Genomic DNA, 26,518 nt, shown 5'->3' with positions numbered 1-26,518 from the left:
TTCAGTGGGAGATCCCATAGCCAGTTACATTTACAAGGCATTATTGAGAGAAACAAAGTTAAGTCTATATTCATTATGCACTTGACTTAAGACTGATGTCTTTTGCCATCTAAATGACTTGAGTAATTTCTTATACTACATTTTATGTATCAAATATTCAAATAATCTTAATTCCAATTCCTTGTAATCCATTATTTTCACTTCTGGGGCTGAACTTCAAAATAATTTCACTCCTGCAATGGGGAGCAACAGGAAAAGATGCTATATTAAAATGATCAGCAGTAAGGATTTTATAGAAGGATCATGCAGACATTTTTGAGTGTTAACCCAGAAAAGTAATATAGCACACTTTTAAAAGAGAGTATATGGTTATAAATGAAAGGGGATGAAACTGATGGTTCAATCTAAATAATACCACATATCTCACAACTTGTTGGAAAGTACTTTTTTCATTGGGGGAGATTCACAGCTGCCGAATTTTCTGCAGTTAATAGAGTCCTTTGATTCACAGCAGTGCCCCTTGTACAAAAAATACTGGCCTTTGTGTATTACCAGAAACTAATTTTCTATTTGGCTGAAAAGGGAAAAATGGGGTTATTGCTTCTCCCTCCTACAGAGCTTTTCATTATGCCTGATGCACTCAACTTCTAAGCTCTTCTGAGAAAAAAAATAACTGAAGAGGCAAGAGGTAGAAAAATGAGCTTGTTAGCACATTAGAAGTGAAGTATCTTGGTGGGCCCTAGAAATTCCCAGTGGTGTGTTAACTTATCACTCTATGCATGCTGGCACTGATAGTCTCCCAATTGATCACTCTCTTTTCGCACCAAAGGTGCTGCCAGGAAGCAAAGGCTGAAGGCCCACAGGAGAACAGTCTGCTATCAAAACAAGCTGTTTTTAAAAGTCTGCTTGAATGGGTAAAATGCTTCATGAAAAGTAGGGTGGAGACACCTACCTGCTTTTAAAATGCTCTACTTTCAGAGGGCCTATAAATGAAATATTTTACTTTATCTTATTACATTTAGAGTTTACACAAAAATTAGGCAGAGAGAAAGCAAATTTAGTATTTCTAAAGCAAGGAGAATACTTCCAAAGTAGTAAAATTTATTAGAAGAAATGAATATCTAGAGAAGATACCTTTTGGGGTGTAATTCTATTTCACAATATAAAAGGAGATTCATAAAACTCTGAAGAAACTTCAATATATAAAACTATACAAACTAAAATTATCTAGACATAATGTATTCACTTTGCAGAAAAACCACATGATGTATTTAATAAAATTGCAAAAAAATCATTAGAGGTAATAATGCTTACTAAATTTTTACAGTTCAAGTATAGGTGGCAGAGTGAAGGAAAACAATCACTGACGGCTGAATTTAAATGAAACACCGTAATGGTGATGTCTGCAGTTTCCTTTTGGGGGATTATTTTCAGAAAATACTGTTAGCTTAGTAACAACAGTAGACTACAGTAAACCACAATCTAAAAGCTAAATTCTTTCTAATTTTCCAAGTCTGCTGTAGTCAAATAAAAAAAGCACAATAATATCAAAGCAACACAATCTACGTACTTACATCTTTTCTCCTTTTACTTTGGAAAACATATATTAAGGTGATATACTGAACTCGAAGTACTTAAACCATAATTCTAAGTCCACAAACAAGGAGCCTTTTGTGACTAAGATGATTATAAAGTTCCAAACAGTGATGTTAGCATCTGCAATGGTAACCATAATCCAAAACAGTCAATTCCTATATGTCCTTAAAATAGGTTACCCACTTATTCCTTAAAAGGCAGCTCTCTAGGGAAGTGTTATTAGTACCTACAAATTGAGTGGCCTACACAAACCTGATGGATAATAACAATTCAAGCTATATTCCTACTGCAATTGTATGTTGCCATTGACATTGAAATTACAAATGAAATGGGTGAGATGCTAAAAAGGTGATGGTATACTTACAAATTCAGAGTAAAACCGAAAGTACAAGTCTAAGTTGAATTAAGACAGTTTTTGTTGCAAACCTAAAACAACCCAAGCCAAAACTAGCTAGTAAAAAGCCATTTGATGAAGGAGACTTTTGGCTGGTAGGAATCTTTAATACCGAACTAGCCAATCAAAAGAAATCACACACAGGTGCTGCAATCACAGCAATATAATTATCCACTAATCCTCCTTTCCTTCTACTTTCTGCAAAAGCAGAAATGGGGGGAAGGAGTATTACCCATACTAAAAATAAGAAAAAGGAACTAAATATTTTTTATAGTATAAATAAATAGTTTAAACCCAATCTGTACTTCATTAATACAATGTTAACATCAGTATTCATTTTAAGTAACTACTTTTGATTTTAAACTTCCGTTCTGTTCCGTCGCTCAGTCGTGTCCGACTCTTTGCGACCCTGTGGACTGTAGCCTACCAGGCTTCTCCGCCCATGGGATTCTCCAGGCAAGAATACTGGAGTGGGTTACCACTTCCTTCTCCAGGGGATCTTCCCGACCCAGGGATCGAACCCGGGTCTCCCACACTGGAGGCAGACGCTTTAACCTCTGAGCCACCAGGGAAGCCCTGATTTTAAACTTACATATGAAATAATAAATAATGGCCCTCTCTCACTGGATCAAGATCACCTGTCATGAAATTAGGGTTCAATTTCAGCCCACTCCTGGAAAGAGATGCATGAATTCTCTGTGCCACATTTTAATCGGAATGTTAAAAATAGTTATTTTGACCTCTGACTCAAGTCCTTGTATCAGGTTGGTGCAAAAGTAACTGTGGTTTTTGCACTGTTGAAATTTGCCATTTGATACTGGAACACATTCTAAATTAATGTGGTTATGTTATACATCATTTTAATTTGCAATTCTCGCCTTTTTTTCTTGTTTTTTTTTGCTAATGACTTATTACTTGCTGTTTACATTTATTTTAGACTATGGAAATAATGTTAGATAAGCAATTTCAAGCAATTTTCTTATTTGAGTTCAAAATCAGTCGTAAAGTAGCAGAGACAACTCTCAACATCAACAACTCATTTGACCCAGGAACTGCTAACGAATGTACAGTGCAGTGGTGGTTCAAGAAGTTTTGTAAAGAAGACGTGAGGCTTGAAGATGAGGAGTGTAGTGGCTGGCCATCTTAAGTTGACAACAACCATTTGAGAGAGACCATTGAAGCTGGTCCTATTACAACTACATGAGAAGTTGCAGAAGAACTCAACATCAACCATTCTACGGTCTTTTGGCATTTGAAGCAAATTGGAAAGATGAAAAAGTTTGATAAGTGGGTGCCTCACGAGTTGATCAGAAATAAAAACACTGTTTTGAAGTGCTCTCTTCTTATTCTATGCAATAACAATGAAGCATTTCTTGATCAGACTGTGACATGCAACAAAAAGTGGATTTTATACAACAACTGGAAATGCCCAACTTAGTGTGGTGAGACCATGAAGCAGCTCCAAAACACTTTCCAAAGCAAAACTTGCACCAAAAAAGTGTCATGGTCACTGTTTGGTGGGCTGCTGTCCATCTGATCCACTACAGCTTTTTGAATCCCAGTGAAGCCATTAAAACTGAGTATGCCTAGCAAATCGATGAGATGCACTAAAAACTGCAACAACTGCAGCCAGCACTGGTCAACAGAAAGGGCCCAATTCTCATGACAACGCCCAAGTGTATGTTACACAACCGACGCTTCAAAAGTTGAATGAATTGGGCTACTAAGTTTTGCCTCACCTGACCTCTCACGAACGACCACTTCTTCAAGAATCTCTACAATTTCTTGCAGGGAAAATGCTTCCACAACCAGCAGAGTGCAGAAAGTTCTTTCCAAGAGTTCATCAAATCCGAAAACAACAGATTTTTATGCTATAGGAATAAACCAACCTATTTCTCGTTAGTAAAAAATGTGTTGATTGTAATGGTTTTTATTTTGACTAATAAAGATCCATTTGTGCCTAGTTATAATGATTTAAAATTCACGGTCAGAAACCACAATTATGTTTGCACCAACCTAATAAATAGCAAGTGTTGTCTCCATGTGTTTTCAGTACCAGTTTAAGAAATATACATGCATTCATTTGCAAGAATGATTTGATAAAACTTGTCTATGTACGTACAAGAGGAACTTCTGAGTTAGTCTAAGAAAACTGATTTCTCATGAGAAAAAAGAGAATATGAAGAAAAGAGATGGTAAACAGTTAATTAGTGCCACTTATTTCAACTTTACTAATGTATAGGAAAAACAGACAAAAGGTAATTTTTTTTTAAAGGTAGATTTGGTTTTAAAGAAGCAACAACCTTTCATTCTCCAAAATAATTTTAATAATACAGTGTAATCAGGGGATTTATACGTCCAATGTAATTTGTGACTAGTTTCAAAGAAACTGAAATTTGTATGTGTATGTATATGTATGTGTGTTTATATATGTATATGTGTGTACACATGTAGTATGTAAGAACGAATATAAAGTATAATTTTTCATAAAAAGGTGTTACAAAAATTATAAGCAGACATCAAAGGCCTATCATTGCCTAACTAACTGCCTTTTAAATTCAAGTTTAATGTGTTTTCTTTCCAAAACAAACAAAAACCCTACTGACTCCTTTCTGAGTAAAGGCAAAGTATGAAGTGTCTATATCTGTGCTCGACAGCATAGCCTCAGGGACTGAAGGCCCATTCTGAAATTCCTAATGCAGTAAGCACTTGCCCACACTCTATGAATGTGGTTTCTTTGCTGTTTTACCAGTTAGGAATTTCATCTGCCTTCTCTCTGTAGAAAATTCCAAGAATGGTAATTGCAGGAAGAGAAAGAGTTTTGCATAGTGACTTAAAATTTTCTGCGAATACTACCTACATTATTTACAAAGTTTGCAAGATGGTTGGTAGCTTGATAATGATTCTGGTGAGAGTTTTCACATCATGGAACTCAATAAATGCCACAAATCGAGGCCTCTTCCTGCTCTCCACAGCCAGCTGTTAAGCACCAAGTGTGCCTCTTTCCTCATGCTTGTTCTTCTAACAAACAATTGGGAGACTAATGTCTGAGGGTGGAGGCCATGCCTTTTTATCTTAATATCTCCATCACCTAGCACAAAACTCAGTAGTACTCCCTGACTGACTATAGAAGGAATGAATAACGTTGGTTTAAAAATTGATTAGGACCCTGGTGGCTCAGATGGTAACGTGTCTGCCTACAGTGCAGGAGACCTGGGTTCAATCCCTGGGTTGGGAAGATCCCCTGGAGAAGGAAATGACAACCCACTCCAGTATTTCTGCCTGGAAAATCCCATGGATGGAGGAGCCTGGTAGGCTACAATCCATGAGGTCGCGAAGATTAGGACACGACTGAGCGACTTCACTTATGCAGACAGCCTGTTTCCTCTAATCCCAATTAGCCTCACCAGAAACAAACCCCCTTGGGGTAAATATAGTTGGGACCTTCCTCAGATTGAATTTAGAGACAGTCTGAATCTTACTTATGAGGAAGAGTTTGGTTCTACCCCCATCCTTAATCTAGCTGACCTTTTGTGAAAGAAGTGAGTAAAGCACTGTGTATACCTATGTAAGGTGTAACATTAAAAGAAAGCTGATATTAACAAAAATTGCCCATAGATGAAATGCTACAATGTTCAACGTAATCACAACTCATTACAATTTAGCATTGAAATAAACATTCTGTCCCATTGGTTGGGATAATTATTTTAAGAAATTAAAAATTTTTTCATCAATTTTACTTATCATTCAAGTGGCCATCTGCAGTGAAGGGAGAAAAGGGAAGAAACTGGGAATATCTCTATAGATAAAATAAAATGAAAGATATTTTCAAAATCATTTTAGGCAGATATCCAAAACTGCTCTGTATACCGTAAGAAGAGAGGTAAAAATATCCTTGAAAAAAATACTTGGGAATTTAAATATTTAAGGTTTTAAAAAGGCAATCTTGAGAGGACTGATCCCAAGGTATCATTTATAGAGAATATTTTAGGACAAGTCAGAACTTGAGGAAGGATACAACAAAGATCTACCAACATTAATTTCAGGAAACTCAGCAAAATGCTTATTCAACAATAAGCTTTGCCTTGAAGGAGAATATAAAGATTTGCTCAGAAAAACAAAGCTGCTGACTGACTGGTAGAGTTGGGACTAGAACCTTGGTCATTTAAGAGTCCAGTGCTCTTTCTACAGACAATATCAATGATACGAATTTTAGATGGAAAAAAAACTATAAAAGGCATTTTAGTCAGCTCAGGGATGGCCAACACAATGACTACCAGCTTAACTTCTAAGATTGGCAATTTTCAAAAAAATGTTTGTTTATATAGTTGAATCTCATATGTAGTATAGTAAAAAATCTATAACATGATCTAAAAAATGAGAAAATAAACATTTGGGTTTTCAGTTTGAAATATTTTCAAACATTCTGAAGCAGTATCATTATAGGATCTTGAAAACATAATGGAAAATTAGAATTTTATTGAGATATAGTACATAGGTAGATACATTTTGTAAGTACAATTCAAGGATCTCAAGACTATTATTATCAGGAGTAAATTGGCATACTTTCCTGAAATATACAGGGCAATGAAGTATCTTGTAGACTAAAAGGCACTGCTCCTTTATAAAAGTAAGCTATATTGCTTACTTTATAAAGATCTAGTAAATTAACACTCCATTTCTTTCCTACAGCAACTAATTTCTTTAAGAAATATGGAGTCTAGTTCATATGCAGTAAAAATAATATTCTCCTACGTAAACAGCATGAATCTTAGAATTGTTTATTTAACAGAAATTCTGAAAATCCACAACAGGTTATGACAAATAATTGTGTATGATTTTTATGATGTCTAATATTAATGAAATTCTTTAGTGGTTGATACCATCTACACCAGGAAGGAAAAGCTGTGATTTGTCAGAGTAGACAAAGCTGGGCTTTAATCCATCCTTTTAACCATACTGCCAAGTCTATATTGTTTTCACTGCGTCTCAATTAGGAGACAGGCAGGACACCTGGTACTTCTTTATCTAAGTCCCATGGGCTGCCAGATGACTCAAAATCCATAACAGGTGCTAAGGCATTGTGAGGATAGTCCTATTATTGAAAGCTGGAGTTGGATAAAATTTGGACCATATATAAGTGTTCATAAATTAGTCAATTATTAAATGAAAACATTAAGTAAAAAGTTGATAAACCCAATTCTATATAACAAAATTTATGTAAACACACTTAAAAAGATTAACCTTAAATAAATAGGATTAAAAATTTAAACCTACCTAAAGGTTCTGAAAATCCTTCCTGATTTAATAATCCAATAATCACTGGCAGCTTCTAAAAAGCACTAACATTATCAAATATGTATATGTTTCACTTTCATGAAAGTTGTATAAACCAAATCATCTAAAAGAAAAACTAAGTTACTTGGATTTCGGATTTAATGAAATTAAAATTTTGTACTCTCATTCTCAGTAAGATCTCCTTGAAAATACTATCATTAAGTAATAATGAGACTTTCATAGTCAACAGAGAACTGCTTCAGAACTACTCAGTATTAGAGTAAGAGTTTTTAAAATATTAGGGGAAAATTAGAAACAATCACTTATGTTTTTCCTTTTAGGAACAAAAATTTCAATACATTAAGTTAAGAAATCAATGTGTTTGGAATAAATACTAAACTTGGGTTATGTCAGAAGACTGCAAAAAGGAAAAAAATAACTAAGTGAAATTTTACAGTGTACAATTACTTAAGTGTTATCTCTACCTAAATGTGCACTAACTTAATTAAGATTCTGTTTAAATGCTATAATTATTGGGAGTACAAAAAGTGATTTATTATCATGGTAAATAGTTACAGGGTACAGCAAACCATCATTTAAGACAGTGTCATAGAATCTATGATAAACAATATATTGGCTTAAACTAATGCACTATATGCCCCCAGGGAATAATAGGCTCAGAGACAGGACTTTAACATTAAAATCTACCCATTAATCTTGACTTAACTATAATCTATTCTGTAGTAAAAGGAAGAATGGGTATTCAATGAATTACCGTTTTTGAAATATTGCACTGGGTGCTCATTTACTAAAATAATTTAAGCGGATATGAGAGACGGAATACTAGTTAAATTTTACAGAATATTACTAATTTTATAAAACATGCATTTGATTTTCCTTCAGTTTAGCAAGAACATAAAAATTTTAAAAATCTATAGATTGAAAAACTTTTCTTTCTTAACTCCCCCTGATCCTTTGAAAGGACATGTTGCATAAATTACAATACTGCAGTATAATTTAGTCAACTTAATTTCTGCTGGAAAAAAATGAATCATCTCTGGAAATATATTGTGGGGTCAGGATCTTGGGGGCTGAAATAAGCTTTTAATATTTTTTTAAGTTGTACATCACTGTTTTTTTTTGCATGAGAACCTCCAACTGCTTGATTAGACTGAGCAGAAGAAAATGGAAAGACCTAAAGTGGTGTTTATACAAATATTACAGTATACACTGCCTCACTTCAAAAAAAAAAGATATCCAAAATAGAATTCAAGGAGAGAAAGACAATCATGAGTGACTGAAACAGGCATCACCTACTCATTTAAATGATAAATCCAGTATTTAACCTTAAGATTTGCTTAGTGGATTATTTTAGCATTTGCGACTGTTACACAGAAAACTGCTTTATATTTCTGTATCAGTATAGTTTATATATATTCAGATGATATTTGGGAATTGTTAAAAGCACACAGTAAAGGAAATTAAGCCAAATTTGTCTCTAACCTTATGTGACGTATAAACTTTGGTGGTTTTAACCCACTTTCCCTTATTTAAAATTTCTATCAAGATTACAAAACATTATTTTCATTTCATTTAAACATAAAAATATCATAAAGGAAAACTGACTTTTGCTCTGCTATAATCTTGTGGGCTGTTAACAGGGAATTACTACAGGTGGTTGCTTAAATGTATTTATTTGCTTTCTTTTTGATAGCAGGTATGTGCTAAATAAAAATCAACACCTTTATCAAGAGAGAATAAGTAAATGTAGAAACATCAGTTCTACAACAGCTATTTTTGCTGCTTCTCTTTTTCTCAACAGCAATTAGTAAAGCAACCCCTTCCCCTCCTCCCTAGTGCCGTCAAGCTGTTCAGAGCAGTTTGCAACTCGACAATGGTACCATTGTGAATGCTCTCTGGGCTTCCTTCCCACAGAGAGTTAAATGGGCAGTTCCTGCTGCCCATGATTGGTGTCCAGTGAAATAATACTCAAGAGCCAGGTTTTATCAGCTTCACGCCAAAGAAGTGAAGCCAGGGAACCCAAGCCTTCATATCATACTGGACCATATGCCAACCCTGATGGCCCCAAAGGTTTATCACTAAGAATCAGGATCCATCATGTCCCTTGTGAAATTTCACTTCACATACCTTATGTGAAATGCAAAGCTTCACTAAAAACCGAACCTTCTTTACAATTGGCACGAACAGATGGACGGTAACAGTGGTTTGGCAAGCAAAAGTTAAGATTTAAATAGGCTGTATTCTAGTGTTTGAGAGGAAAAGCAGTTAGAAGAAAATGAGGAGATCTGTGATCCATAGTTTAATTTTAATTCCATTATTGAGTTATTAAAAATTCAATAGCAAAATCCCTTATATTTAGTAAAAAAGGAAATAAACGGATTAAAAGCACTGCAATTCCTTCATTAAACAAGGTTAGAGTAATTTCAGCTTTACATCCTTCATTCTTTGCTCCCTGAAATCCCCAAATAGCATCTGAATCTACTACGGTTTTTTATATTTAAAAAAAGACTAGAATAAAACTTACATTATGGAGTAGGTATACTTAATAATAACTCAGGCACACTAGTGCATCTTTGTTATTAATATGAACAACATAAGGGTTTAATAGAGAAAAAGTTCCTTTCTAGCATAGGTCAGAAGTTAGTAAAGATACAGAAGTAGAGAAACTTCAGGTTTTGTTGTTTTTAGGGAAAAGTTGGACAATCACCTGACAGTTTTCTATTTTCTTTCTGGTATACTATGATATAACCGAACTATCTAGATTGGACCATATGTGGACCATACTGTCATGCTGGATGTGACAAAACAGGTAAGATGTTGGTAGTGCTTTCTCTTCCTATCGGAATAGGATAAAAATACTTCATCTGTCAACAACATATTAAAGTATAATAGTAGGTAAAAGCACATTTTCTGAGCTCTTGCTCCATGGCAGACAGGCTGCTTAGTGCTTCATATGGATAATCTCATTTAATCCTTACAACATTCCTGAGTTTGGTACTCTTTTTACAGATTAAATAAAAATCAGACATAAAGACAGTGACACACTTAATAAACGGTTCTGGAATCTGAAGCCCATGCTGATTTCCCAACAGTCAGCTGCCACACTTTAAAAAATAATTAACTTATAATTAAGGACTTAGGATAGTCTGTATTTGTTAATATTATCTTTGGAGGAAATGATCTACAAAAGACAGTGGATATATAAATTTATGTAGTTTCTCAATAAACTCACTTTCTTCTAACATGAAATGGCAGCAATATTGATGGGCCTCCCTAAGAGGTTTTATAATGTTCTATCGTAATGAATGGCAAACTGCATTAGCGGAGCCAATCAATTACATTTCATTTCGTTTTGGCTCTTATACTTTTGCAACAGGTTCTTTACATCTGAGTAGCAGAACTGCAGGGATAACAAACTGTGACTAATTGAAGAATCATCATTGACTTCTGGTAATTTGTCTGATAAAGTTAAACAGAAACCCGATTCTGGCATTTACGAAAAAAGTAAAATCTAACAGATTAGAAGAAATCAAATGATATTGGTTTGGTAGGGAAGAATATTAAATCTAGGAGGAAAGTGTGTTTTTAAAGATAACCATTTAGTTTCATAATATCCCTTATAATGTATATTCCAGAATATTACATATGTATTATACACATATATACATAAAATATCAAAATATAAATGACAAGGATTATAACAGACGTGCTCCATTCCACCTCACCTTTGAGGCGCAGATTTTCTACACATTCCTCCCTAGTTTTCTGACTCCAAAGTAATGATTTTTTCTTCAGGACTCCCATAGCATTTTATCTACAACCTGACCGTGACACATTTTACCTTGTGTGATTTTTAATGTAAATATGTATTATCTCTGCTATTAAATTATAAACTTATAGAAGAGATTACCATATGATTTGTCTTTTCATTTCTCTCAAAATCTTTACCATTACTATGTAAGTGATCAATAAATATTTTTGATAGAAGAAAAACAGTACAGTTCTATCTTCTTACCTGGTGGTTAATTATTCATCATATTTAAGACTGATAAACTTTTTTCAGATTATATCTTGGAGTAAGAAAGGTTAAGAAGAAAACTTAAGAAAACTAAGACATGGTAGACGGTAAATTTTATGTCAACTTGGCTAGGCCATGGTACCCAGTTTTTGGCTGGAAGAAGCACAAGCTGGAATCAAGATTGCTGGGAGAAATATCAATAACCTCAGATATGCAGATGACACTACCCTTATGGTAGAAAGTGAAGAGGAACTCAAAGGCCTCTTGATGGAAAGTGAAAGAGGAGAGTGAAAAGGTTGGCTTGAAGCTCAGCATTCAGAAAACGAAGATCATGGCATCTGGTCCTATCACTTCATGGGAAATAGATGGAAAAACAGTGGAAACAGTGTCAGACTTTATTTTCTTGGGCTCCAAAATCACTGCAGATGCTGACTGCAGCCATGAAATTAAAAGACGCTTACTCCTTGGAAGGAAAGTTATGACCAACCTTGATAGTGTATTAAAAAGCAGAGAATTACTCAGTCAAGGCTACGGTTTTTCCAGTGGTCATATATGGATGTGAGAGTTGGACTGTGAAGAAAGCTGATCGCCAAAGAATTGATGCTTTTGAACTGTGGTGTTGGAGAAGACTCTTGAGAGTCCCTTGGACTGCAAGGAGATCCAACCAGTCGATCCTAAAGGAGATCAATCCTGGGTGTTCATTGCAAGGACTGATGTTGAAGCTGAAACTCCAATACTTTGGCCACCTCATGCGATGAGTTGATTCACTGGAAAAGACTCTGATGCTAGGAAAGGTTGGGGGCGGGAGGAGAAGGGGACGACCGAGAATGAGATGGCTGGATGGCATCACCGACTCTGTGGACATGAGTTTGAGTGAACTCCGGGAGTTGGTGATGGACAGGGAGGCCTGGCGTGCTGTGATTCATGGGGTCGCGGAGAGTCGGACACGACTGAGCGACTGAACTGAACTGAACTGAACCAGCTTAGATGTTGCTCTGAAGGTAATTTTTTAGGTGTGATTACCATCTGTACCCTAACTCCCACAGATTTCAGATTTGCCAGTACCCACAACCATGTGAGTCAATTTCTTAAAATCAACCTCTCTCTCTATATATATTTAAGAACATGCAACCTACTGATTGTTTCTCTGAGAACCCAAATACAATATGATTATATACTGTAACTTCAGAAAATTTTCTATGTATAATAAATCTCACATTAAAGAAAAACAGGATGTATATAATATTAACATATTTAACATTTATACATAGTCATAATGTCTCTGGGATCAAAACAAATAATTTAAAATTTTTATTTAAGAAAAAGCCATGATATGACTTTTGATCATGAAATTAATGTTTTAGAATTATATTCTCACTACAAAAAAGTCAAAGACAAATAAAAAAACCCCAAACCCCACACCAAAACATACATACACTCTCTTTCAACAGGTAACTACTAAATGATGGCTAAATATCAAACTGAAATAGTCCTCAGGTCCAATGGTTACCCAGAATGTGCCTACTCTTCCTCCCCAGGGATACATTTCAATTCTAACTGCATGATCAAACCAACAAATTGAGCTCAAGACAAAAACCTAGCTGACAAAGTCAGAGGTTGTAAGGAAATGCTTTTCAAGTACAAGTAATGCAAGAAATGACAAGTGAAGTGAAGGAGAGGTTTCAAAGCTTGAAAGACAGTCATCAATACTGACAGATTACTGTAATTCTGGCTGCCAGCATGATCGATTTGGGCAGCATATGACAATCAATATTGTCCTCATTTAGTGAACAGCATTAGATTCATAGATACAGAAGATGTTCCTAGGATAAAATTTAAGCTGTATTTAATGATCATAAATAGCACAATTTATGCTGTGGAATCTTAGTGGGTACTTTTATTGGGCATAAAATAACTGACCCAGCAGTTCAATTATCCAAATATAATTGAGTTTATTACATATTCTTTTACTTCTTCATTTCTCTTATGAGAATTAAAATAGAACCTGATGGTTTTCAAAGCCTATTGCTATCTCAATTTTTATTGTAATTTCTCATAAGCTTTATTAATCTGTTTTAGAATACATGATTTTTTCCCTTAATGTGAGCTTATCTGAATTTGTCAAAACTACATATTTAAAATTTTATTATTTCTGAAATATTTGCTATTTAAAATGAAAAGACATCTATATTTTAGTATCTTAAAATGAAACCATCTAGTTGTAATTTACTATGTAAACTTTCACTTAAAAATCAAGTAATCTACCTATACTGTCAATTCCCTCAATATTTAAAATTAATATACACCTTTGTGAACCTTTGTGAAAAAGAGAATAGTTCTTCAGATTAGCAAAGGCTAAGAGTATCTCTACTATATACTTAAATAGTATGGGGAAACAACTTCTATATAGCTTCTAAATTCAAGCTTTGAAGTCAAGAAAAACTTGTTTAATCTGATTTAATATTTTTACTGATTATTGCTGAAGTGGTTTTCCTGATAGAAGTTCCTCACATCTGCTGGGTAAAGTGTTCATGTTTATTGTTTTCATCCTAAATTCTCTCTATTCATCTGAGAATTTTCTCTAGTGTGGTATCTGTTAATGTCTCAGCAAGATTAACTATAAGAACTTCATGAAACAAGCCTGAAAATCCAATTCAATCAATTAACCGACCAACCAACCAAATATAAAAACCCAATTACGCAATTCCTTGCTGTTGGGTAGAGTTGTTTTATATTGACTGTAATCTTTACACATAACAGAATTAATCATGGCACAAAATAATGTACCTTATTTCATTTACTAGGCACATCTAAAATTCATTATCTCATTTATTCTTTGCCACAATTCTGAGATGGGTATTAGCATGTTTTTTATTAAAGACGAAGGGTTAGAGATTCTGGCACTTGACTATGATCACAAGGCAGACCTCAGGTTAAAATCTACGTTTCCAACTGCAAATCGAGCTATTATACCTCAAGTGTAACATGCAAATCTGAAATAGTCCTCAAGAGGTGCAGGTAAAGGAAATTAAGCCATATCCTCACTTTTCATTGGTATACTTGAACTACTTGGTAAGATGTGCAGCTTACATGCTGTTTGTCTCTCAGGCCAGAAACAGTTTGTGTTAGTTCAATAAATTGAGTTCCTATTGACACAAGAGGCAAGTAGAGGTTTGTATTACACTCTAATCTCACTCTCATCACTTTCCCAAAAGATTTAAGGCATTCTTAAAAGCTTTTGCACAACGAAGGAAACTATAAGCAAGGTGAAAAGCCAGCCCTCAGAATAGGAGAAAATAACAGCAAATGAAACAACTGACAAAGAATTAATCTCCAAAATACAACACACATTTCTCTAAAGAAGATAGACAGATGGCCAATAAACACATGAAAAGATGCTCAACACCGCTCATTATTAGAGAAACGCAAATCAAAACCACACTGAGGTATCACCTCATACCAGTCAGAATGGCCATCATCAAAAAGTCTACAAACAATAAATGCTAGAGAGGGTATGGAGATGAATGTGGAGATTCCTTAAAAATGGAACGGAAATGCCATACAATCCAGCAATCACACTGCTGGGCATATACCCTGAGGAAACCAGAATTGAAAGAAACACATGTACCCCAATGTTCACTGAAGCACTATTTACAATACTAGGACATGGAAGCAACCTAGATGTCCAACAGGAGACGAACGGATAAGGAAGTTGTGGTACATATACATAATGGAATATTCAGTTTAGTTCAGTTGCTTAGTCGTATCCAACTCTTTGAGACCCCATGAGTCACAGCACGCCAGGCCTCCCTGTCCATCACCAATTCCCGGAGTTCACTCAAACTCATGTCCATCGAGTAGGTGATGCCATCCAGCCATCTCATTCTCTGTCGTCCCCTTCTCCTCCCGCCCCTAATCCCTCCCAGCATCAGAGTCTTTTCCAGTGAGTCAACTCTTATAAAAAGGAACACATCTAATGAGGTGGACAAACCTGGAGCCTATTATACAAAGTGAAGTCAGAAAGAGAAAGGCAAATACTGTATATTAATGCATATATATGGAATTTAGAAAGATGGCACCGACGACCCTACATGTAGCACAGCAAAGGAGACGCAGACTTTGGGACTCAGTGGGAGAAGGTGAGGGTGGTATGATTTGAGAGAATAGCATTGAAACATGTATATCACTATATGTAAAACAGACGATCAGTGCAAGTTTGAAGCATGAAGAAGGGTACCTGAAGCTGGTGCTCTGGGACAACCCAGAGGGATAGGGAGGGGAGAAAAGGGGGAGAGGGGTTCAAGATGGGGGGACACATGTACACCTGTGGCTGATTCATGTCAATGTATGGCAAAAACCATCACAATACTGCAAAATAATTATCCTCCAATTAAAATAATTAAAAAAAAAGATTTAAGGCATACTTTCTACTGTATCTTAAATGAAATGATGGAAAACACTAACCTCAGGATGAACATCAGGATCAGGGGAACCATAAAGAAGCAGAGGTCAGAAAGACGTCAATTGCAGTAAAGCTGACAATGTGGACAAATTAGTTTATGCATAACAAGCTTTCTAGAGATATTCGGAAAATAATAAACTAAATCTTTATATTTCATAACAATGAACACTTCAAATCTGAGTTTTCAACTAGAAGTAAATGAAGATGTAACCCCTCACCTTGCTTATTTAACTTATATGCAGAGTACATCATGAGGAACACTGGACTGGAAGAAGCACAAGCTGGAATCAAGATTGCTGGGAGAAATATCAATAACCTTAGATATGCAGATGACACTACCCTTATGGTAGAAAGTGAAGAGGAACTCAAAAGCCTCTTGATGAAAGTGAAAGAGGAGAGTGAAAAGGTTGGCTTGAAGCTCAACATTCAGAAAACAAAGATCATGGCATCTGGCCCCATCACTTCATGGGAAATAGATGGAAAAACAGTGGAAACAGTGTCAGACTTCATTTTTTTGGGCTCCAAAACCACTGATTGCAGCCATGAAATTAAAAGACACTTACTCCTTGGAAGGAAAGTTATGACCAACCTTGATAGTATATTAAAAAGCAGAGACATTACTTTGCCAACCAAGGTCCGTCTAGTCAAGGCTATGGTTTTTCCCGTGGTCATGTATGGATGTGAGAGTTGGACTGTGAAGAAAGCTGATCGCCAAAGAATTGATGCTTTTGAACTGTGGTGTTGGAGAAGACTCTTGAGAGTCCCTTGGACTGCAAGGAGATCCAACCAGTCCATTCTGGAGGAGATCAATCCTGGGTGTTCACTGGAGGGACTGATGCTAAAGCTGAAACTGCAATACTTTGGCCACCTCATGCGACGAGTTGACTCACTGGAAAAGACTCTGATGCTGGGAAAGGTTGGGGGCGGGAGGAGAAGGGGACGACAGAGAATGAGATGGCTGGATGGCATCACCGACTCTGTGGACATGAGTTTGAGTGAACTCCAGGAGTTGGTGATGGACAGGGAGGCCTGGTGTGCTGTGATTCATGGGGTCGCGGAGAGTCAGACACGACTGAGCGACTGAACTGAACTGAACTGAACCACTACAAAGAAGAAATGCTATATAAATGTCACTAAGCTTAATTAATCAATGTAACACGTCAGAATCTACCTATAATTCTATTCCACACTGTCAGAATACATGAGAAATTACACAGAAATCAGGTTACCTAAGTCAATGTTTCTTAAAAGAAGAAAACATATGCTGTAGACTTATGATAAATCTATTTCATGTGCAATAGGATATTTTAAAAAGCCTTTCTTGTAAAGCTTAACATCTATAGTTTACTATGTAGAAGAGAAATAATTGAAATGTTTTTAATCATATAGAAAAAGTACATGAAGACACAAATTCACTTTACAAAGCAGTAACAGAAAACAATTTAAAACTGTGCATATTTTGTTCCAGGCAGTGCTCTAAGAGTTTTACACATATTGACTCATTCAATTCTCATAACACTATAGGCTAGATATTATTATCATTCTTCATTTTATGGATAAGGAAATGAGGCGCAGAGAAGTTAAATAACTTGCCCAAAGCTGCGGAACTAAGGAAGAGGTGACCAGTATCTGAGTCCCAGCAGTCTGGCTCCAGAAGCCATGTTCTAAAGCACTCCATGCCCTCTCATGCTTCCATGTTTCTGTTTCTGTTGTCCCCTCTGCCTGGAATACTCTTCTTAATCTCACCTACCTGATTAACTCATTCATTGTTCAAGATTGGGTTAATCCTTATATTCTCAGAAGTGTTTGCTGATACCACCATCCCTTCCAGTTAAGAGGCCCCTTGTTATAATAACTTGCAGAACATTTCGTGCATAACTCTTATTACAATATAGATACTGAAAACAATACATTTCCTCAACTAAACTGAGTACTCTGCTGTGCCTGTTTTGGTTATCTCTGCACGTCCAGATTAGCAGACCACCTAGTATATAATGGGGCTCTAATTAATTAACCAAAAGACAAGTACTGACTACAACTGTATAAAAGAAAATACCATAACTGTTTAAACACTGGGGAGGAACTCCATCATCTATATGTCAATAAACAAAAACTCCATAGGTCTTAGCACATTAGAACAAGTTACCTTGGAAAGTAGAAAACAACTGTTAAACCAACTGTTATAAAGGATACAAGTTTTGATACAATGGAATTAGCGATTTCAGAGCACGGCTTGCATTTATAGCTGTTGCTCGAACCATAATAGGTAGGACCTTTCCATTCACAATAGCACCATCAAAGAGTGGACCAAAAAAGGGAACCTGATTGAGAAATTAGAATAATTAAAAATTCAAACTGGAAAAAGGCTGTAAATAACAACAATCAAAACAGTTTGCATATAAAACAATCTTTCTGTTTCCTCTTTAGTTCTTCCTTTAGTAGAAATGCTATTCAAATTTTCTGCCATGATGGGTCATTCAAACTAGGACAACAAACAAAACAAAAAATGCCAAAGGTCTACAGGGGTTCCATTCAAAAGAATTATGCGCTTCATGTAACTGATTAAACTACTTATACTACCTGCCAATTTTCCAATTTTTACATCCTCAATTGTATACAAAAATCCAACACTTCAAGTTACTTTATTATTTTCATGCAATGCCAGCTTTACCAATGAACCTAAAACACTATTTATTATTATATGGTTTATTAGAAAAAAATCTATGTCACTATTATCAGATGACTGATATTTTCAAAAGTATTCTATTTGAATATGGCTAGTACAAATGGCAGCTAACAGCAAAGACATGAGCTATGGATAATACAATAAATATTGTATGTTTTGTGGTCACATATTTTCTCTGCTGTATATTCCTCTTCAATTTTTCAAATGAGAAAAACCCATTAAAAATGTAACATTCCTAGCTTGTGGGTTATACAAAAACAACAGGAAACGGGCCATCTTTTGCTGACCTTTGATTAGCTGAATCCTAAAGAAATCTGGCCATAAGCCATAGTTTCATACATGGGAAAAAATCCATTTCAAGAAGATTCATGATCAACAGTTAAAAACTAGTTTTTCCATAAACAAAACGTACTAAAAAAAAAAAAAAAAAAGACCAAAATACTGCCAAACTTTTATCCTTCTGAAAGAAAATACTTCTGCAGGTGTTTTAGCCCTATAAGACATTCAACTAGAATAACTTGCTTTTTTTAAACTTTGTAGAATTCTCATTTAAGTGACATAATAATCATGTAATCTTAGCAAAATATATCAACTAAAAATATAGGAATCATACTGTTCTAAAAGGGAATGACTACCTTGTGTTTTAGGAAACTCTAAACCATCCTGTTAATAAAGGTTGTGAGCTTGGTGTAAAGGAACTTCCACTCTGGCACTACCTAGCCTTGTCCCATTCAAGTACAGTTTCTGTTTTTCCTGTGTTAGCGCCTTCTGACTTGGACAATTCACACAGCTACTAGAGTCTGTGTCTCATCTCCCTCTCCATTTTTACACAGCCTAATTCATCTGAGAGAAAGAAACTCGCAAATCCACACAGAACTCAAAATATTTTATTAAAATGTAAGATAAAGAATTCTTACCTCTGGTTTTTTCATTATCTGGATACTGAACATGTGGTTTTTCATTGGGTATATTACAATAAGGACATCACCAAATTCTGTAGGAATAATTCCTCTCCTGTAGTCTCTAGTATGCTCTGACCAAACAATGTGCACTTCATCATTTCCTAAATGTCTCAACTGGAAAACCAAGAAAATAGTTCATAGTGCTTGAGAAAAGCCCTGTGAATATTGTCATACAGCTACTGACAACATACTAGAAAAAGATTAAAAGGGAAAGAAATTTAAAAAATATTTTTAAAACTTCATTTGACCATTTTTCACAACATGCAAAACACAAACACTCAAAAAGATGTTAGGAGATGCTGCAGAAGACCAGATAATTTTCAACTGTCTACAGTCAATGGGAAACAGAGAAATTAGATTAAAAAAGATTCACATACAGTCCACACTTCTTAACCAGCAATTGTACCAATTTTCCACTACCAAACCTTTTCAAAGTTGTTTAAAAGAGTGTTTTTAAAAGTGACTTATTTAAGACTGTTCTGTTTCTCTGACCACTCTCTGGAAGTGCTTATGACTGAAAGTGAAAGGGACTAAAGGAGGCAACAGAAAGAGAAGTAGAAGTAGTAAATAATTCATAAATTACCTCTGGAGTAAGAGAAAGTTGATTATACTTGGCTTAACAAATTTATTTCCAGGTTTTCTTTGCCTATGGAATTTTGCCTATGAAGGTGTCTGTGGCAATCAGAGTTAACACTGTGTTGATTAAAATTATAAAAAGTATCTAAAAGTTATCTAAGTTATTAGAAAAATTAACTTAATATCCATCAGTACTGAGTTTTCTTCAAGGAAATATGTTTAAACATGTATTTGAATATACAGTTTGGTTATCTTGGTACATTTATTGATTCTGCCACTGCAAACATCTGAGTCCATTATTGGTGCCTATCTCATGGGTTTTTCTATTACCTTCAGATAACTTGAGATACTGTAGACAGAAATGTGTGGAAGAGAAAATCACGGGAAGTGTTGTTAATCTTCTTACTATGAACTAAAATACAAGCAATTTCTTTTTTTGAAATAGCGATTTATTTTGGCTTACTTAATACATGGCAGGATTACAAACGTGTGATTCAAACCAAGAAAGTCCAGTTAATAAAAGGTTCTCTTCTGTCATCCTTTAACCCTGGAGTTCTTAATCTGGGTTCAAGGGAATCTATGTATTTTGCAAATTCTATGTATTTTTCTGAGAAGAGTTTATCATACAGGACTAGGTAACACAAAAAAAGCCAAGAACCAATGTTCTAGTGGTTCTTAAAAGTCCCAACACCAATCTATCTAGAAAGCCCTAATCACTATGAATAAAATTAAGTATGTGAAAACACAAGGTAAATACCTGAACTTTAAAATTTATATTCATAAGTAAGAAACATCCTCTCTTCTTTGACGGATTATAAGATAGTGCCAGCTATAACTCTAAATACAGTGCCTAGCTAAATCTATAGAGCAGGATCTATTATTTTAGAAATAAAAAGATTTTTATTTTCTTTTAAAGAAGACTTTTTTTTAGGTTTAAGTAGATTAAAGTTTCTTTTTGGAAAACATAAATGTGCTTATTGCCCTAAATACATGATGATAGACCTCAAACATCAAAACAATGTTCAAGTTTTAATTATCATTATTTACAACATACACACACACACACACACACACCTTGAATGATATAAATGCACAGCTTGGGCTTTGTGACATTTTTAAAAACCAAAAAAGATTACACAACTCAAAAAAGCTATGGCTCTATAATTTCATTTTTTAATCAAAATACTTTAAAAATATCCTTCCTATACAGCCATCCCCATGTGTCAGCTTCCCTAATAGGTTTATGTTAACTGAATACAAAAGAAATGTGAAATAAATTTAACCAGGAGGGATGATCCAATCTAATTTTGATACATTAATGTCATATGCTGTACATGTTACAATAGCAGCCAGATCTAATACTAAGCTCCAGGCTATACTGAGATTTCCAAATGGCAGATTGTTCTAAGTGATATCAAGTATAATTGAAGTAATAAACGATAGTAAAAGCTGAGCACACTGTCAGGAAGAATTTAAGTATTTACTTTTTAAAATTAAATGAGTTAGGTTAGGAAAGACAAGACAACTGAAATAATGCAGGTCTCAATTTACAGAAAATTCCTTTTATTTATCTGCTACATTAACCCTTGAACTCTTGCCAAAGCTATCTATAATTTCTAGTGCCCACTTATCTAAAGAAATGAGAGAAAAGGGCAACTGTAGTTTTAGTTTATAATGAAAGTTTGTCTTCAAATATCTTCCACAGAGTATTAAAAGTCTGTTATGGAAGTTTAACAGAAAATAATAATATATTTTTACAAAAATACTGTAATGCAGATATTTGTGGCATAGAACCATGCATATAACAAAGTCATTCAAAACATGTTGAATCATTTTAATGAAAAAGCTTCAAGAACATCCCTTATCATTTATATCCAAATGCTAAAAAAGTAATTATTTTATGCTGTTATGTTGAGGCATGTTTTTATATCTTTGTCTTTAAAAACCTGTTATATAAAATTAACTAAATTACTAATTATTATTATACAATAATTAAACAAATGGAGAAATTGCTAATCACTACCATGTATCTTGGAGTTTTTAAAGACTACTGAAAATAAGAATTTTGAGTGGTTAACAGTTAATGGAAATTTCCGAAGTATGTTTGACATCTGACATAAATATTTTATACAGTATTTTATATTTTAAATTATTTTATCTATACCTTATCTTATAAGGATTTAAAGGATTGTGTGTTATGTACTGGCTTCTTTCTGGGCTTCCCAGGTGGCGTAGTGGTAAAGAATGCAGGAGACACAGGAGACTTGCGTTCGATCCCTGGAGGAGGAAATGGCAACCCATTCCAGTATTCTTGCCAGGAAAATCCCATGGACAGAGGAGCTTGTCCATGGGGTCACAAAGAATCAGACATGAATTTAGTGACTGAGCATGCATGTAATTATGTATACTGAGAAAGTTTTTCTATATATTGGAAACTTACAAAGGAATTTCTACCTGCGTATTTTTGTACCCAGATGCCAATCACTTCTGAAATAGAGTGTAAGAATTCTATATATGGGATAGGTCTGTTAAAATGACTAGCAAGCAGAATACTCTTCCAAATTCACTTTGACTGCTATTGAAGTCATTTTGGAATTCAAGGTATATAACATAAGCTGCAGATTATCATTATCAATATATGAAGACAAAATGGTTAAGTTTACTAACATTCATTTTCCTGGATTATTATCTCAGCTTATTGATATTTCTATTAAATTTTGGTGTGTGGAATAGAACAATATCAAATGTGGAATGTGCTCAGTCGCTCAGTTGTGTCCGACTCTTTGCGACCCCATGGACTCCTCTATCCATGGAATTTTCCAGGCAAGGATACTGGAGTGGGTTGCCATTTCCTGCTCCAGGGGATCTTCCAGACCGAGGGATCAAACTCGAGTTTCTTATATTTACTGTACTGGCAGGCAGATTCTTTACCACTAGTGCCACCTGTGGAAGATAATATAATATCTACATATGCTCTAATACAACCAGAGGCTACTTCCTTTGTTCTGTACACTCAATAATTCTCTGCATTTTTACAACACTGGCTTAAACGGAAGCTGTAGTCAGTTCAAACCTTGAAGACTTTTTGTTAGAAATTTTCTTTTAAATAGGTACAACTGACTACTAGAACTACAGCTCTTAATAAATTTTATCTTACCAGGTTCTGATTATCTTTCAGCCTATCAGGGTCTTTTGTTAGCATGATTCTTCTATTCAACATGTTGGCTCTGACTTTTCTAGATTTGGGTTATCTTTAAAATCAAATTTTTGTGTATTTAGATTTTGGATAAAAATGTCAAAAGGGACAGATCTGGGGAGGAGCCTTACAGCAAGTCATTATAGATGTCCTTCTTAGTTAAATGAATATCCAACGTTTATTAAATGTTTTCTATTCTAAGTGCTCTGTGATAATTTATTTAATGTTCACAACAACGCTATAAGGTAAGTATAATTATTATTAACCTTATTTTTATAGATGAGGAATTGAAGCTTAAAAAGACAAAATTATATAACTAGTGTGGCAGAGCAGGACTGAAACCCAAGCAGGTTAGTTTCAGAAACCATACTTAAACTACCTCTATACATTGCCTCTCATTAAATAATTAATGTCTCCAGATATAATTACACAACCAGTCAAGAATATACTTATTGAACTATTATTAAGACCACATTTCTTCAACCTGTCCACAACAAACGACTTAGTTAAATGCTTTATACTGTCTATGGCCTTCCCTGATGTAGTAATCCTATTAAAACAAATTAAGTTACTTTGATGTGATTTGTTATGGTGAACTCATGCTAGCTCCTAGTGATCAGTACTTCATTACCTAAGTGCTCACAAACCATCTGTTTAATAATCCTATTTTGCCAGGCATTGACATGGAGCTCATGAATGTTAGTAATTTTTGTACTTGGTGGCCTGTTCCATGTCCTTTATGAAAATCAGATGTTTGCCTATCAACAACAGTGTTTCTCATTTTCCATGATTATCAGGAGAGATTCCGAAGTTAATTCTAGATTTCCTCAGTGAAAATCATTCATTTGACACTGGAGACTAAAATTCAGGTAATGTAACTGTATCATCTCTTTTACAAAATCAACTTATCCCCCGATGTCCCTATTTCTATTAAAATCACCAAACAACTAATTATAATTCAGTTCAATTCAGTTCAGTTCAGTCGCTCAGTCTTGTCCGACTCTCCGCGACCCCATGAATCACAGCACGCCAGGCCTCCCTGTCCATCACCAACTCCCGGAGTTCACTCAAACTCATGTCCACAGAGTCGGTGATGCCATCCAGCCATCTCATTCTCTGTCGTCCCCTTCTCCTCAGCCCCCAACCTTTCCCAGCATCAGAGTCTTTTCCAGTGAGTCAACTCGTTGCATGAGGTGGCCAAAGTATTGCAGTTTCAGCTTCAGCATCAGTCCTTCCAATGAACACCCAGAACTGATCTCCTTTAGGATGGACTGGTTGGATCTCCTTGCAGTCCAAGGGACTCTCAAGAGTCTTCTCCAGCACCACAGTTCCAAAGCATCAATTCTTCGGCGATCAGCTTTCTTCACAGTCCAACTCTCACATCCATACATGACCACGGGAAAAACCACAGCCTTGACTAGATGGATCTTGGTTGGCAAAGTAATGTCTCTGCTTTTTAATATACTATCAAGGTTGGTCACAACTTTCCTTCCAAGGAGTAAGTGTCTTTTAATTTCATACTGAGGGTCAAAACCTGAAAGTCTTCAATTTCCATTTTCCTTATAGTATCTCTGGGCTTCTCTGGTGGCTCAGATGGTAAAGAATTGGCCTGCAATGCGGGAGACCCGTGTTCAATCCCTGTGTCGGAAGATCCCTTGGAGAAGGGAATAGCAACCAACTTCAGTATTCTCACCTGTAGAATCCCATGAACAGAGGAGCTTGGCAGGCTACAGTCCATGGGGTCGCAAAGGGTCCGACACAACTGAACAACTACACTTACAGTATCTCTAACAAGCTCTTCATAAAAAAATTTTAAGAAGTATTATATTCCATTTTTGTACTTTGCTCTACATAAGATGTAGTCATCCTAACAGCTGGACTAGTTCTTGAGTTCTTAGAAGGCCTTCCCTCTCTCTTTCCTATCTACCTTCTTTCAAACACTGGCAAATATTGAGAGCTAAATGCACTGTGAAAGTGTTAAGTCCCTCAAGTAGTTTGTGACCCCATGGACTGTAGCCCACCAGATTCTCCTGTCCATGGAATTCTCCAGGCAAGAATACTGGAGTGGGAAGCCATTCCCTTCTCCAGGGGCTGAACTTGGGTCTCCTGCACTGGCAGGCAGATTCTTCACTGTCTGAGCCACCAGGGAAGCACCGTACCAGCTACTGGAGATACAACGGTGAGGAAAAACAGATGAGTTTTCTATTCTCACAAAGCTTTAAGTCCAGTGGAGTAAAAGTAAAAAACTATTCAATTAATGAATAATTAAGAGTATAGACAATGATATAAATATACCTTTCTGAATGCAGATAACAAAGACAACTGAACTATAATGGCATTTGAAGAATACATAGAAGATAATTAAGTTAAGGCAGTTACTTTAGGGGATTAGTGGTGTATGTGTAGAAATTGAAACTGAGTTAATACTCACTGTCCCAAGCCCTTCATTCTTTGCCCCTCATCTTCATATGTCACAAAACATAAACTATCATATACTCTTCAACCATGTGAAAAAATATACTCCCAAACATTTTCATAACTCACTTGTTGTCTGGATCATTCATTCCTAGTAATTAGGAAAAGCTTCTTGAAGCAACAGGAACAGCATCTAGTATTATAATATTTTAGCAGAGTGGACACTTGATAAATATGCTATTAAAAAGATAATACCATAGTACTTAGCAATTTTTTTTCTATTGTTACATAGTGTGCAGCATAAAAATAAAATTACCTGCACTTATGGCTTTACTTAAACATACCATTTAGATGGTGATAAGTGCTTAAAAATATAAAATAGGGTACTGTGATAGTGTTACTGGGTAGAGAGGGCTTCCTTAGCTCAGATGGTCTGGAAAGGTCTCTCTGAGGAACTGTCCTGTGAGTCTGAGAATAGAAAAATGCAGATGAGAAAGCATGTGTATGTGTGTGTGTGTGACTGTCTATGTGCATGTGTTAGCTGCTGTGTGTGTGTTTGTGTAAGTTGCTCAGTCGTGCCCGACTCTTTTCCACTCCACGGACTGTAGGTCACCAGGCTCCTCTGTCCATAGAATTCTCCAGGTAAGAATACTGGAATGGGTTGCCATTCCCTCCTCCAGGGAAAGCCTAATGAGGTGGCAAAAGAGCATTTCGAATGGAAAGAAACAGTAAGTGAAAAGCCCCTGAGTTGGGAATGAGGTCGATGTGATGGCAGGTTAGAATGATAGCCAGTGAGGCCAGGTTCTGGTAAATGAAAAGGAAAGTGACAAGAGATGAGACTGGAGAAGCAGACAGTCAAACAGCCACATCTTGTAGGGCACAGAAAGCCATGGTAAGGAATTAGTTTAATCTATG

The 26,518-nt window shown here is 35.5% G+C and overlaps 1 protein-coding gene across 4 annotated transcripts in view; it reads right to left on the bottom strand.

Moving 5' to 3' along the window:
- The window catches only part of RALGAPA1 (Ral GTPase activating protein catalytic subunit alpha 1), a 207,309-nt gene that overhangs the window by 11,447 nt on the left and 169,344 nt on the right, over positions 1-26,518 (bottom strand). For all 4 annotated transcript variants that reach the window (XM_055418250.2, XM_055418252.2, XM_055418251.2 and 1 more), the window contains 2 exons: positions 19,372-19,530; positions 17,962-18,089 (listed from right to left, as the gene is read on the bottom strand). In XM_055418250.2, coding sequence (XP_055274225.2) covers positions 17,962-18,089; positions 19,372-19,530 — 287 coding nt within the window. The remainder of the gene's footprint in view (positions 1-17,961; positions 18,090-19,371; positions 19,531-26,518) is intronic.

This window comes from Moschus berezovskii, chromosome 21 (assembly GCF_049115385.1).
Source record: "Moschus berezovskii isolate FMDL1 chromosome 21, NW_MosBer_1.0, whole genome shotgun sequence".
NCBI classification, from domain to species: Eukaryota; Metazoa; Chordata; class Mammalia; order Artiodactyla; family Moschidae; genus Moschus; species Moschus berezovskii.
The sequence above is the reverse complement of the archived record's forward strand: the minus strand, read 5'-3'. Positions and strand labels throughout refer to the sequence as shown.